This window comes from Pristiophorus japonicus, chromosome 6, assembly GCF_044704955.1.
Source record: "Pristiophorus japonicus isolate sPriJap1 chromosome 6, sPriJap1.hap1, whole genome shotgun sequence".
In the NCBI taxonomy this organism is placed as follows: Eukaryota; Metazoa; Chordata; class Chondrichthyes; family Pristiophoridae; genus Pristiophorus; species Pristiophorus japonicus.
The window spans coordinates 69,191,082-69,206,335 of record NC_091982.1 but is presented as its reverse complement, the minus strand read 5'-3'; the positions used below and the strand labels follow the sequence as shown (position 1 = coordinate 69,206,335).

General features: G+C 48.9%; 1 protein-coding gene across 1 annotated transcript in view; it reads left to right on the top strand.

Annotated features, from left to right (window-relative positions):
• Window positions 1-276: 276 nt before the first annotated feature.
• LOC139266124 (transcription cofactor vestigial-like protein 3) overlaps window positions 277-15,254 on the top strand; it is a 66,641-nt gene continuing 51,663 nt past the window's right edge. Inside the window, exon 1 of the mRNA XM_070883970.1 lies at window positions 277-399. Coding sequence (XP_070740071.1) covers window positions 277-399 — 123 coding nt within the window. The remainder of the gene's footprint in view (window positions 400-15,254) is intronic.

The window sequence follows — 15,254 nt, the reverse complement described above, 5'->3', positions numbered from 1 at the left end:
GGATGTGGAGGTTGAGACGATGAGTATATTTAAAAGAAGGACTGAGAGCGGGAGAGCTGAGTGAAAGACAGGCAGAAACTCAAAAGTGGCGTCACAGGACCGCAGGCAGGTGATTGGTCGGTGAGTATTAAAGTTTGTATTACTCTCTAAAGTAGGACAGTGCAACTATACCAAAAACTTCAGTTAATAGACTAGAGGGACGGCAGGGCAGCTCAGTCCGTGGAATGCATATCCTGTGCCGTGTGGGAAGTCCTGGACACTTCGCGTAACCTGGACATGTGCGGGAAGTGTCGCCAGTTACGGCAGCTCGAGATCCGTGTTTCGGAGTTTGAGCAGCGGCTGGGGTCACTGCGGTGCTTCCGCGAGACTGAGAGCTATGTGGATAGCGTGGTTCTCGAGGTAGCCAGCCCGCAGCTTAAGGGTGTGCAGGCAGAGAGGGAGTGGGTGACCGCTGGACAGACAAGGAGGACTAGGCAGATAGTGCAGGAGTTCCCTGGGTCCATCTCGCTCTCCAACCGGTAATCTGTTCTGAGTACCGGTGGGGGCGATGGTGGCTCTGGGGGGATACAGCCGGAGTCAAGGCACCACGGGTGGCTCAGCTGCACAGAGGGGAGGAAGAAGAATGGAAGAGCTATACTGATAGGGGATTCAATAATCAGGGGAGCAGACAGGAGTTTCTGTGGCTGCAGATGTGACTCCAGGATGGGATGTTGCCTCCCTGGTGCCAGGGTCAAGGATGTCACCGAGCGGCTGCAGGGCATTCTGGGTGGAGAGGTCGTGGTCCACATCGGTACCAATGACATAGGTAGAAAGAGGGATGAGGTCCTGCAAGCAGATTTTAGGGAGCTCAGAGAGAGATTAAAAAGCAGAACCTCAAAGGTAGTAATCTCCGGGTTACTCCTGATGCCACGAGCTAGTGAGTACAGAAATAGGAGGATAGAGCAAATGAATACGTGGCTGGAGAGATGGTGCAGGTCAGAGGGCTTTAGTTTCCTGAGGCATTGGGACCGTTTCTGGGGGAGGAGGGACCTGTACAATATCCTTGCAGTGGGGGGGTTGCTAGTGCTGTTGGGAAGGTTTAAACTAGCTTGGCAGGGGGATGGGAACCGGAGAATAGATTCAGTGGGGAAAGAAGCAAAGCTGGAATTGGAAGGCAGAATATTAGTAAGCGAGTTTGGAAGTCAGATAAAACAAAGGCGAGAAAATAGTCAAGCGAGTTTGGCACCAGTAAATGGTATATACTTCAATGCAGGGAGTTTAGAGAATAAGACAGATGGGCAGAGAGCACAGATAGACATTTGGGAGTACGATATTATAGCTATTACTGAGATATGGCTGAAAGAGGGGCAGGTATGGCAGCTCAACATTCCTGGGCGTGTACAATAGACCCCCAAACAGTGAGAGGAAGATAGAAGAGCAAATATGTCGGCACATTTCTGAGACGTGCAAAAACTATAGGGCAGTAATATTAGAGGATTTCAACTATCCTAATATTAATTTGGTTAGAATTAGTGTGAAAGGTATAGAGGGTGCGGAATTCCTAAAATGCATTCAGGAGAACTTTTTTAGTCAGTACATGAAAGAAAAAATAAAGACTTGCATTTATATAGCGACTTTCACGACCACTGGACATCTCAAATTGCTTTACAGCCAATTAAGTACTTTTCGAGTGTATTCACTGTTGTAATGTAGGAAATGCGGCAGCCAATTTGCTCACAGCAAGCTCCCACACACAGCAATGTGATAGTGACCAGATAATCTGTTTTTGTGATGTTGATTGAGTGATAAATATTGGCCAGGACACCGGGGATAACTCCCCTGCTCTTCTTTGTAATAGTGCCGTGGGATCTTTTACATCCACCTGAGAGAGCAGATGGGGCCTTGGTTTAATGTCTCATCTGAAAGACAGCACCTCCAACAGTGCAGCACTCCCTCAGCACAGCATTGGAGTGACAGCCAAGATTTATGTGCTCAAGTCCCTGGAGTGGTACAGCAAGCCCAACAAGGGAGGGGGCAGTTCTGGATTTAGTTTAAGGGAATGAAGCTGTGCAGGTAGAAAGGGTATCCGTGGGAGAGCATTTTGGTGCTAGTGATCATAATTCAGTGAGATTTAGGATAGTTATGGAAATGACAAAGATAGACCAGGAATAAAAGTTTTCATTTGGGGAAAAGCTAATTTTACAAAGCTGAGATGTGATTTAGCCAAAATAGATTGGAAACAGCTACTTGAAGATAAATGGATTTTAGCAAGGCTTTTGATCAGGTTCCACATGGCCACAAAAGTAAACGCCCATGGGATCCAGGGCAAAGTGGTAAGTTGGATCCAAAATGAGCTCAGAGGCAGGAAGCAAAGAGTAATGGTTGATGGATGTTTTTGTGATTGGAAGGATGTTTCCCGTGGGGTTCCGCAGGGCTCAGTACTGGGTCTCTTGCTTTTTGTGGTATACATTAATGATCTAGACTTGAATGTGGGGGGCATAATTAAGAAGTTTGTAGATGATACAAAAATCGGCTGTGTGGTTGATAATGAAGAAGAAAGCTGTAGACTGCAGGAAGATATCAATGAACTGGTCAGGTGGGCAGAACAGTGGCAAATGGAATTCAATCCGGAGAAGTGTGCATTTGGGGAGGGCTAACAAGGAAAGGGAATACACATTAAATGGTAAGATACTGAGAAGTGTAGAGGAACAAAGGGACCTTGGAGTGCATGTCCACAGATCCCTGAAGGTAGCAGGCCAGATAGATAAGGTAGTTACGAAGGCATACGGAATGCTTGCCTTTATTAGCCAAGGCATAGAATACAAGAGCAGGGAGGTTATGCCTGAACTGTATAAAACAGTAGTTAGGCCACAGCTGGAGTACTGCATGCAGTTCTGGTCACCGCATAATAGGAAAGATGTGATTGTACTAGAGAGGGTACAGAGCAGATTTACGAGGAAGTTGCTGGGAGTGGAGAATTTTATCTATGAGGACAGATTGGATAAGTCTGGGTTTGTTCTTGTTGGAACAGAGGAGGCTGAGGGGAGACTTGATTGAGGTGTATAAAATTATGAGGGGCCTGGATAGAGTGGATAGGAAGAACTTGTTTCCCTTGGCAGAGGGGTCAACGACCAGGGGGCATAGATTTAAAGTAATTGGGGGGAGGTTTAGAGGAGATTTGAGGGGAAATGTCTTCACCCAGAGGGTGGTGGGGGTCTGGAACTCACTGCCTGAAAGGGTGGTAGAGGCAGAAACCCTCACCACATTTAAAAAGTACTTGGATGTGCACCTGAAGTGCTGTAACCTACAGGGCTATGGACCGAGAGCTGGAAAGTGGGATTAGGCTGGATAGCTATTTGTCGGCCAGCGCGGACACGATGGGCCGAATGGCCTCCTTCTGTGCTGTAAATTTCTGTGATTCTATGATTGTATATTCAGGACTGAGTTGGATAGATTTTTGGGCATTAAGGAAGACCAACCTTTGACTATGACTCTCTGCTTTCTATCCCTCAGCCAGTTTTGTGTCCGTGCTGACACTGTCACTTTAATCCCACAGGCTTCCATTTTGCTAACCATATTTTGATGTCAAACTCCTTCCGAGATAATAAGACTGATTAAAGCAGATTAGCTGAGTTCTGATCACATGTTGTGCACAGCGAATTAATCTTTATATGTGCCAGTGCTGACAACTTAAATGCTGTCTCCTGATAATATCTTGACAAACCAGTCCTGCCCCACCGTGCTCTGGAACCCACTGTGTCTTAACTCGCCAGCGCTCTGCTATTTAGTGATTGTTGTTCCATTGAAGTTTCACTCAGTTATCTGCAAATGGTGTCACTTCAGATGATACTTCAATTCTGATCTCTCCGCCTCCCATCCAATCTGTCTCATTTATCCATGGACGGTTCCAAGTGTCCGTGATTAAACCCCTCGCTGGCTCCCATTTTGGGAACGGACGATTTAACCAACATTTATAGAACCTGTTCGCGATCTTGTTTATTGTTGTGATATTCTGCGTCTTTCACTGCCAGTATCGGTCGATTTAGTTCTGTCTGAAACAATAGTTGGAATGATTCTTGCATTCCCAGGCAAGGTGGTGCCCAGTGCAACTGCCCCAGGGAGCCTGAAAAGTGCCGGTTATGGCCAGAAACTATGTACAGTGTTACAGGTCAACACTCAGACACACAGGCAGAAAGAAAGGCTTGCATTTATATCGCGCCTTTCACGACCACCGAACGTCTCAAAGCGCTTTACAGCCAATGAAGTACTTTGGGAGTGTAGTCACTGTTGTAATGTAAGAAACGCGGCAGCCAATTTGCGCACAGCAAGCTCCCATAAACAGCAATGAGATAATGACCAGATAAACTGTGTTAGTGATGTTGGTTGAGGGATGATTGTTGGCCAGGACACCAGGGGTAACTCCCCTGCTTTTCTTCGAAATAGTGCCATGGGATCTTTTATGACCACCTGAGAGAGCAGACGGGGCCTCGGTTTAACGTCTCATTCAAATGATGGCACCTCCGACAGTGCAGCACTCCCTCAGTACTGCGCTGGGAGTGTCAGCCTGCATTACGTGCTCAAGCCTCTGGAATAAGGCTTTAACCACAACCTTTTGACTCAGAGGCGACAGTGCCATGCATTGAGCCACGGGTGACAAGGAAACATAGAACATCGAAACATAGAAATTAGGTGCAGGAGCAGGCCATTCGGTCCTTCGAGCCTGCATCGCCATTCAATAAGATCATGGCTGATCATTCAACCTCAGTACCCCTTTCCTGCTTTCTCTCCATACCCCTTGACCCCTTTGGCCGTAAGGACCACATCTAACTCCCTTTTGAATATATCTAACGAACTGGCCTCAACAACTTTCTGTGGTAGAGAATTCCATAGGTTCACCACTCTCTGAGTGAAGAAGTTTCTCCTCAACTCGGTCCTAAATGGCTTACCCCTTATCCTTAGACTGTGACCCCTGGTTCTGGACTTCCCCAGCAACGGGAACATTCTTCCTGCATCTAACCTGTCCAATCTCGTCAGAATTCTATGTTTCTATGAGATCCCCTCTCATTCTTCTAAACTCCAGTGGATCATCATCATCATCATAGGCAGTCCCTCGGAATTGAGAAAGACTTGCTTCCACTCTTAGCATGAGTTCTTAGGTGGCTGTACAATCCAATACGGGAACCACATTTTCTGTCACAGGTCGGACAGATAGTCGTTGACCGAAAGGGTGGGCAGGGAGCCTGTTTTGCAGCACGCTCCTTCCGCTGCCTGCGCATGATTTCTGCACGCTCTCGGTGATGAGACTCGAGGTGCTCAGTGCCCTCCCGGATGCACTTCCTCCACTTAGGGCGGTCTTTGGCCAGGGACTCCCAGGTGTCAGTGGGGATGTCGCACTTTATTAGGGAGGCTTTGAGGGTGTCCTTGTAACGTTTCCTCAGCCTGCCTTTGGCTCGTTTGCCGTGGATGAGTTCCGAGTAGAGCGCTTGCTTTGGAAGTCTCGTGACTTGCATGCGGACTATGTGGCCTGCCCAGCGGAGCTGATCAAGTGTGGTCAGTGCTTCAATGCTGGGGATGTTGGCCTGGACGAGGAAGCCCAGTTGATCCAGTTTCTCCTCATATGTCAGTCCTGCCATCCCAGGAATCAATCTGGTGAACCTTCGCTGCACTCCCTCAATGGCAAGAACGTCCTTCCTCAGATTAGGAGACCAAAACTGAACACAATATTCCAGGTGAGGCCTCACGAAAGCCTTGTACAACTGCAGTAAGACCTCCCTGCTCCTATACTCAAATCTTCTTGCTATGAAGGCCAACATACCATTTGCCTTCTTCACCACCTGCTGTACCTGTATGCCAACTTTCAATGACTGATGTACCATGACTCCCAGGTCTCGATACACCTCCCCTTTTCCTAATCTGTCACCATTCAGATAATATTCTGCCTTCCTGTTTTTGCCACCAAAGTGGATAACCTCACATTTATCCACATTATACTGCATCTGCCATGCATTTGCCCACTCACCTAACCTGTCCAAGTCACCCTGCAGCTTCTTAGCATCCTCCTCACAGCTCACACCGCCACCCAGCTTAGTGTCATCTGAAAACTTGGAGATATGTTAAAGGAGGGATGTGATTCCTGGCAAAGGGAGAGGTTCTTGAATTTGAGGCATGAACGAGACACATCAATACTTATCAAGAAACTCCAGTGTAACGGATCTAATCCACTCAGTGTAATGGGTCTAATCTGTTGTGTATAGAAGAACTCCATGAGGCTGAGTACTGTGAGCTAAACTTAGTGTGACCTTAGTCTTCTTTATTACAACTCCAGAGTGCCTAAACAACATGGCAGCCAACCTTTTATACTGGCCCTGCACGTGTGTGCAGGTGACCATTAGGACTCCAACAATCGCGCGCTCTGGTGGTAAATATTACATAGTTACATACATAACAGCACTTCCCCTAAAGTCTTCGGTACAAGTTATTTACAAGTTGAGGCGATCTGGAGCCCTTCGCTCCCTGGTTGATCATCTAAGTTCAAACCCTGGTGTGTGTGAGTTGGTCGGACCATTGCTGCACTGCACTATGGCTGGTCTGACCGGACTGTCAGGTGGTTTCATCCTCATGATTGACAGCGAGGTCGATTGCTGGTTGGGTGTGTGTTGGTGGATCGTCGATGGTGATGTCCTCTTCAAGTCGTTCCTGGTTGTCAGTAAATCACAATTTGGTCTGATCTAAATGCTTTCTGCATGTTTGGCCATTTAACAGTTTGATTATAAACACCCTATTCCTTTCCTTGGCCAAAACAGTGCCAGAAACCCACTTGGGACCATGACCGTAATTCAGGACAACCACAGGGTCGTTGGCATCAATGTCACGTGAAACAGCCGCGTGATCGTGGTACATGTTCTGCCGGTGTCGCCGTGTTTCCACGTGATCATTAAGATCTGAGGGAACTAGGGAGAGCTTGGTTTTGAGGGCTCTCTTCATTAACAATTCTGCCGGGGGAACCCCGGTGAGCGAGTGGGGTCGCGTCCAGTAACTGAGCAGAATGCGAGACAAGCGGGTCTACAGGGAGCCGTCCGTCACGCGTTTCATGCTCTGCTTGATTGGACTGCCCGCTCCGCTTGACTGTTAGACGCGGGCTTAAACGGAGCAGAACTGACATGCTTGATGCCATTGTGGGTCATAAACTTGTTGAATTCTGAGTTGGTGAAACACGGTCCATTGTCGCTGGCAAGGACGACGGGCAAGCCATGGGTGGCGAACATGGCCCGGCGGCTTTCAATGGTGGATGTGGATGTGCTGGATGACATGATTACCCATTCAATCCATTTAGAGTAAGCGTCCACTACTACTAAAAACATCTTTCCTAGAAAGAGGCCGGCAAAATCTACGTGGATCCTGGACCATGGTTTGAAGGACCATGACCACAGACTCAGTGGAGCCTCCCTTGGTGCATTGCTCAGCTGCGAGCAAGTGTTGCAGTGATGCACGCATGGCTCCAAGTCCGAGTCAATGCCGGGCCACCAAACATGCGACCTGGTATTTGCCTTCATCATTACAATGCCTGGGTGGGTTCTGTGTAGGTCACATATAAACGTCTACCTGCCTTTTTTTGGCAAAACCACGTGATTACCCCATAAGAGACAAGGCGACTGGATGGATATTTCATCTTTGCGTCGGTGAAACAGCTTAATTTCATAGAAACATAGAAACATAGAAAATAGGTGCAAGAGTAGGCCATTCGGCACTTCGAGCCTGCACCACCATTCAATAAGATCATGGCTGATCATTCACCTCAATACCCCTTTCCTGCTTTCTCTCCATACCCCTTGATCCCTTTAGCCACATCTAACTCCCTCTTGAATATATCTATTGAACTGGCATCAACAACTCTCTGCGGGAGGGAATTCCACAGGTTAACAACTCTCTGAGTGAAGACGTTTCTCCTCAGCTCAGTCCTAAATCGCTTACCCCTTATCCTTAGACTGTGTCCCCTGGTTCTGGACTTCCCCAACATCGGGAACATTCTTCCTGCATCTAACCTGTTCAGTCCTGTCAGAATTTTATATGTTTCTATGAGATCCCCTCTCATCCTTCTAAACTCCAGTGAATACAGGCCCAGTCGATCCAGTCTCTCCTCATATGTCAGTCCTGCCATCCCAGGAATCAGTCTGGTGAACCTTCGCTGCACTACCTCAATAGCAAGAACGTCCTTCCTCAGATTAGGAGACCAAAACGGAACACAATATTCCAGGTGAGGCCTCACTAAGGCCCTGTACAACTGCAGTAAGACCTCCCTGCTGCTATACTCAAATCTTCTTGCTATGAAGGCCAACATACCATTTGCCTTCTTCACCGCCTGCTGTACCTGTATGCCAACTTTCAATGACTGATGTACCATGACACCCAGGTCTCGTTGCACCTCCCCTTTTCCTAATCTGCCACCATTCAGATAATATTCTGCCTTCATGTTTTTGCCACTAAAGTGGATAACCTCACATTTATCCACATTATACTGCATCTGCCATGCATTTGCCCACTCACTTAACCTGTCCAAGTCACCCTGCAGCCTCTTAGCATCTTCCTCACAGCTCACACTGCCACCCAATTTAGTGTCATCTGCAAACCTGGAGATATTACACTCAATTCCTTCATCTAAATCATTAATGTATATTGTAAATAGCTGGGGTCCCAGCACTGAGCCCTGCGGCACCCCACTAGTCACTGCCTGCCATTCTGAAAAGGACCCGTTTATCCCGACTCTCTGCTTCCTGTCTGCTAATCAGTTCTCTATCCACGTCAGTACATTACCCCAATCTCTTTGAGTCCGTGGGCCTGATGCCGTCTGCTGCAATCTTTCTCCCCAAAAATTCGACTTCTGGCACCAGGAAAACCCACTTGGAGAGTTTCAGCCTGAGTCCCACTCTGTCTAGGCGACTTAGAACCTCTTCCAGATTGTGTAGATGTTCGATGGTGTCACGACCAGTGATCAGGATGTCGTCTTGAAACACAACGGTGTGCGGAACAGATTTCAGCAAACTCTCCATGTTTCTCTGGAAAATGGCTGCAGCCGAGCGAATCCCGAAAGGGCACCTGTGGTATATAAACAGCCCTTTGTGTATGTTGATGCACGTCAGTCCTTTCGAAGATTCAGCCAGCTCCTGTGTCATGTAGGCGGAGGTTAGGTCCAACTTGATGAACGACTTCCCCCCCACTAACGTTGCGAACAGGTCATCTGCCTTGGGCAGCGGGTACTGGTCCTGTAGTGAGACTCGCTTAATCGTTACCTTGTAGTCTCCACAGATTCTGACCGTGCCATCGCTTTTCAACACCGGAACAATTGGACTGGCCCATTCGTTGAACTCGACTGGCGATATGATTCCTTCGCATTAGAGTCTGTCCAGTTCGATCTCGTCTTTCTCCCTCATCATGTACGGAACAGCCCGAGCCTTGTGATGGACGGGCCATGCATCGAGGCTTGGATGGATCTGTACCTTGGCGCCTGTGAAGTTGCCGATGCCTGGTTCAAATAGCGAGGGAAACTTGTTCAGCACTTGAGCACATGAGGCGTCATCCACTGAAGATAGTGCTTTGATGTCGTTCCAATTCCATCTAATCTTTTCTAGCCAGCTTCTGCCGAACAGCGTTGGGCCATTGCCTAGAACAATCCACAATGATAGGTCATGCACAGCTCCATCATACGATACCTTCACTGCCGCACTTCCAATAACTGGTATGAGCTCCTTGGTGTAGGTACGCAGCTTTGCATTAATCAGGCTCAGTTTGGGCCTTTGTGCTTTATTGTCCCACAGTTTCTCGAAAGCCTTCTGGCTCATTATTGACTGACTTGCACCCGTGTCCAACTCCATGGATACTGGAACGCCATTTAATTTGAATTTCAGCATTATAGGAGGGCTCTTGGTGGTGAAGGTATGTACCCCATACACTTCTTCCTCGGGTTGAGTTGCCTGCGTGATCCACACCGGATCGATCATCCTCTGCCATGTGGTATGTCGCAGCACGTTTGCACATTCACTGGAGGTGCCCCATTGTTGCGCAGCCTTTGCACACATAGTGCTTGAATCGACATTGATGGGCCCGCTGATTATCCCCGCAGTGCCAACATGGTGCTAATGGATTCACATTCACCCCCGATGGCGGACTCTGAGTCATCACAGGTCTTGCAGCCGTAGATGTATAGGCCCTGCCTATGCAGTTCGGCTGCTAGCGACGTCATTTTATGCACAGTACTTGCTGGTGAGCTTCACTGTTGAGAAGATATCTGTTTGGTGTTACCGTCCGTGGCCATGTATGCCTGGGCGATGGTGATGGCCCTGCTCAGGTCTAGGCTTTCGGCAGCCAGCAGCTTTCGAAGAATGACCTCGTGGCTGATGCCCAGCACGAAAAGGTCCTGCCGCATTTGTCCCGACGCAGCTCCAAAATCACAAGGTCCCGCGAGGTGTCTCAGGTCAGCGACATAACTCACCACGTCCTCACCCCCGGAGCGATGGTGCGTGTAAAAACGATATCTGGCCATGAGGATACTCTCCTTCAGCTTGAGGTGGTCCCGGACCAGCGTGCACAACTCTGTATATTCCTTCTCCGTTGGTTTTGTCGGTGCGAGCAGATTCTTGATGAAGCCGTATATTTTAGGCCCACAGACGGTGAGGAGAACCGCCCTACGCTTAACCACGTTAGTGCCTCCTTCCAGCTCGTTGGCCACGAAGTACTGGTCGAGCTGCTCAATGAAGGCTTCCCAATCATCACCCTCTACAAATCTCTCTAATATTTCAATGACAGCCATGGTTGTGTGAAGGTTCGTATTGTGTTACTCGTCGCCAAATTGTTGTGTATACAAGAACTCCACGAGGCTGAGTACTGTGAGCTAAACTGAGTGTGACCTAAGTCTTCTTTATTACAACTCCAGAGTGCAGAAACAACATGGCAGCCAACCTTTTATACTGGCGCTGCACGTGTGTGCAGGTGACCATTAGGACTCCAACAGTCGCGCCCTCTGGTGGTAAGTATTACATAGTTACATACATAACATAATCCCCTCAGTGTAATTAGTCTGATCCACTCAGTGTAATTGGAAATCTGAAGCAAAAAACAGGTCATGCTGTAAATACTCACTGAGTCTGACGACAGGTCAGCGACCTGAAACGTTAACTCTGTTTCTCACCCCACGGACATTGCCTGACCCGCTGAGTCTTTACACCATTTTCTATTACACGGAATTACATCGATTGTGCGGCACAGAAACAGGCCGTTCGGCCCAATGGGTCCGTGCCGGGCCATACCAACCCCCTCCCACCCCTCTCCGTCTCACCTCATCACCATATCCTTCCATTCCTCTCTCCCTCATGTTTTTATCCAGCTTCCCCTTAAAGCCCTTGGGGTGGATATTGCCCCTTTTTGCGCTGGCTGTTAGTGGCTCTGGGGGGTGGGGGAGTCGCTATCGTCCTCGGGAAATTGTCCATGAGTTAGCGGAGGCGTTGTCACGGCAGCACCGTGCCCCGCAGGTAGCGTCCCAGGCCGCCACACAACCAGCATTGATGTTATCGCCGTACGCGGCGACCCCTTGGCGGTGCGCTGACCTCTCCCCGCCCCCTGGCGGAGATTGCCCCGTGCCCCGCGAGGATGGTGCAAGCGGGTGGCAGAGCCAGCCTCGTGGGTCACGGACCAGACCGATATCCGCTCACGGGGCAGAGGTTAAAGGGGAAGTTGCACAAGACTAGATCTAAATTAGATGTCAGGAGATGGTACTTTTCCCAGAGAATAGTGGATCTTTGGAACAGGCTGCTGTCTCGTGCGGAGGACGCTGATTCACTGAATTCCTTCAAGCGAGAGCTGGGCCGGTTTCTGCTGGGGCGGACATCACCTCTTACAAAACAACAACATCAACAAAGCAACTTGTATTTATATAGCACCTTTAACGTGGTAAAACATCCCACGATGCCTCACGGGAGCGATTATCAAACACAATTTGACACCGAGCCGCAGAAGTAGAAATTACAGCAGGTGGTAAAAGAGAGAGGTTTTAAGGAGCATCTTGAAGGAGGAGAGAAAGGTAGAGAGGCGGAGAGGTTTAGGGAGGGAGTTCCAGAGCTTGGGGTCCAGGCAGCTGAAGGATCGGCTACCGATGGTGGAGCGATTATAATCAGGGATGTTCAAGAGGGCAGAATTAGAGGAGCGCAGACATCTCAGGGGGTTGTGGGGCTGGAGGAGATTACAGAGAAAGAGAGGGGGCGAGGCCATGGAGGGATTTGAAAACAAGGATGAGAATTTTAAAATCGAGTCTGTTGTATATGCAGACTATGGATGTACTCGCTGTGTAGTCACTGTATAGTTGCATAAGATGGAGACTTGTTTGCCTGATGTACCACCAATAAGGTTTATACTGTGTATATACATGCTGGCACCACTAGAGGGTGCAACTGGTGGAGACTGGGGGTTTCCTGCCCTGGTGGCAGGGCCCAGTATAAAAGGCTGCCCACCATGCTTGTGCCTCACTCTGAAGTTTGGAATAAAGGACCAAGGTCACTACAGTTTGAGTACAACACATTGCCTCGTGGGGTCATTTATAAGTACATTACAGACATAATAGAGGCGTTGCTTAACCTGGAGCCAATGTAGATCAGCGAGCTCGGGGTGATGGGTGAGCGGGACTTGGTGTGAGTTAGGACACGGGGCAGCGAGCACAGGGGGTGATGGGTGAGCGGGACTTGGTGTGAGTTAGGACACGGGGCAGCGAGCACAGGGGGTGATGGATGAGCGAGACTCGGTGCGAGTTAGGACACGGGGCAGCGAGCTCAGGGTGATGGGTGAGCGGGATTTGGTGTTTGTTAGTTACTGCTGGGAATTCAGGGCCAGTTATCTCCTGGACTAGTTTTGATCGTCGGAGAGGAATTTCCCAGATTTATTTTCCCCAGATTGGGTTTTTGAATCTGTTTTTTTGCCTCTCCCAGGGAGATTACATGGTGACAGGGTTTGGGGTGGTGTATATGTTGTGATACACAAGGTATCGCGATGGTGTGGGATGGGCTCGATGGACCAGAGGGTCTTTACCTGACCGTCATTGTCTGTATGGTCCTTTCAGATCCTTGCCTTTCACAGGCACCAGCAACAAACGCTATTCGTGTGAAATTTATGAATTTATCGCCACCGTGTCGTTATTGTTGTAGCAATCGCGGCCTGCAATTTTTTAAATTCATTCACGGGATGTGGGTGTCGTTGGCAAGGCCGGCATTTATTGCCCATCCCTAATTGCCCTTGAGAAGGTGGTGGTGAGACGCCTTCTTGAACCACTGCAGTCCGTGTGGTGAAGGTGCTCCCACACTGCTGTTCGGGAGGGAATTCCAGGATTCTGACCTAGCGATGATGAAGGAACAGCCGATATATTTCCAAGTCAGGATGGTGTGTGACTCGGAGAGGAACGTGGAGGTGGTGGTGTTCCCATGCGCCTGCAACCCTTGTCCTTCTAGGTGGTAGAGGTCGCGGGTTTGGGAAGTGCTGCTGAAGAAGCCTTGGCGAGTTGCTGCAGTGCTTTGTCCTGGATGGTATCGAGCTTCTTGAGTGTTGTTGGAGCTGCGCTCATCCAGGCAAGTGGAGAGTATTCCATCACACTCCTGACTTGTGCCTTGTAGATGGTGGAAAGGCTTTGGGGAGTCACGAGGTGAGACACGCGCCGCAGAATACCCAGCCTCTGACCTGCTCTTGTTGCCATAGTATTTATGTGACTGGTCCAGTTAAGTTTCTGGTCAATGGTGACCCCCAGGACGTTGATGGTGGGGGATTCGGCGATGGTAATGCTGTTGAATGTTCTGTGCTGGGGCCCCAGCTGTTTACATTGTACATTAATGATTTAGACGAGGGGATTAAATGTAGTATCTCCAAATTTGCGGATGACACTAAGTTGGGTGGCAGTGTGAGCTGCGAGGAGGATGCTATGAGGCTGCAGAGTGACTTGGATAGGTTAGGTGAGTGGGCAAATGCATGGCAGATGAAGTATAATGTGGATAAATGTGAGGTTATCCACTTTGGTGGTAAAAACAGAGAGACAGACTATTATCTGAATGGTGACAGATTAGGAAAAGGGGAGGTGCAACGAGACCTGGGTGTCATGGTACATCAGTCATTGAAGGTTGGCATGCAGGTACAGCAGGCGGTTAAGAAGGCAAATGGCATGTTGGCCTTCATAGCGAGGGGATTTGAGTACAGGGGCAGGGAGGTGTTGCTACAGTTGTACAGGGCCTTGGTGAGGCCACACCTGGAGTATTGTGTACAGTTTTGGTCTCCTAACCTGAGGAAGGACATTCTTGCTATTGAGGGAGTGCAGCGAAGGTTCACCAGACTGATTCCCGGGATGGCGGGACTGACATATCAAGAAAGACTGGATCAACTGGGCTTGTATTCACTGGAGTTCAGAAGAATGAGAGGGGACCTCATAGAAATGTTTAAAATTCTGATGGGTTTAGACAGGTTAGATGCAGGAAGAATGTTCCCAATGTTGGGGAAGTCCAGAACCAGGGGTCACAGTCTAAGGATAAGGGGTAAGACATTTAGGACTGAGATGAGGAGAAACTTCTTCACCCAGAGAGTAGTGAATCTGTGGAATTCTCTACCACAGAAAGTTGTTGAGGCCAATTCACTAAATATATTCAAAAAGGAGTTAGATAAAGTCCTTACTACTCGGGGGATCAAGGGGTATGGCGAGAAAACAGGAATGGGGTACTGAAGTTGCATGTTCAGCCATGAACTCATTGAATGGCAGTGCAGGCTAGAAGGGCCGAATGGCCTACTCCTGCACCTATTTTCTATGTTTCAATGTTTCTATGAATGTCAAGGGGAGGTGGTTAGACTCTCGCTTGTTGGAGATGGTCATTGCCTGGCACTTGTGTGGCGCGAATGTTACTTGCCACTTATCAGCCCAAACCTGAATGTTGTCCAGGTCAATTTTTGCACAGCAAGCTCCCACAAACAGCAATGGGACAAGTCAATCTGTTTTGAGGAATAAATATTGGGCAGGAAACCTGCTGCTCGTTGGTTCGTGCCACACAATCATTTTGATTCTGGGGTTGGGGGCGTCGCTGTCAGGACTGGCGTTTATTGCCGTCCCCCGATGCCCTGTGAAGGTGCCCATGGGTCTGATACCAGCTGAGAGTCTCGCTGGGCCACTACAGATGCTGGTGTGGGACAGGAGTCACCTATAGGCCCAAACCGGGTAAGGACGGCAGCTTTCCTGCCCTAAAAGGACATCAGTTTGTACGACAATC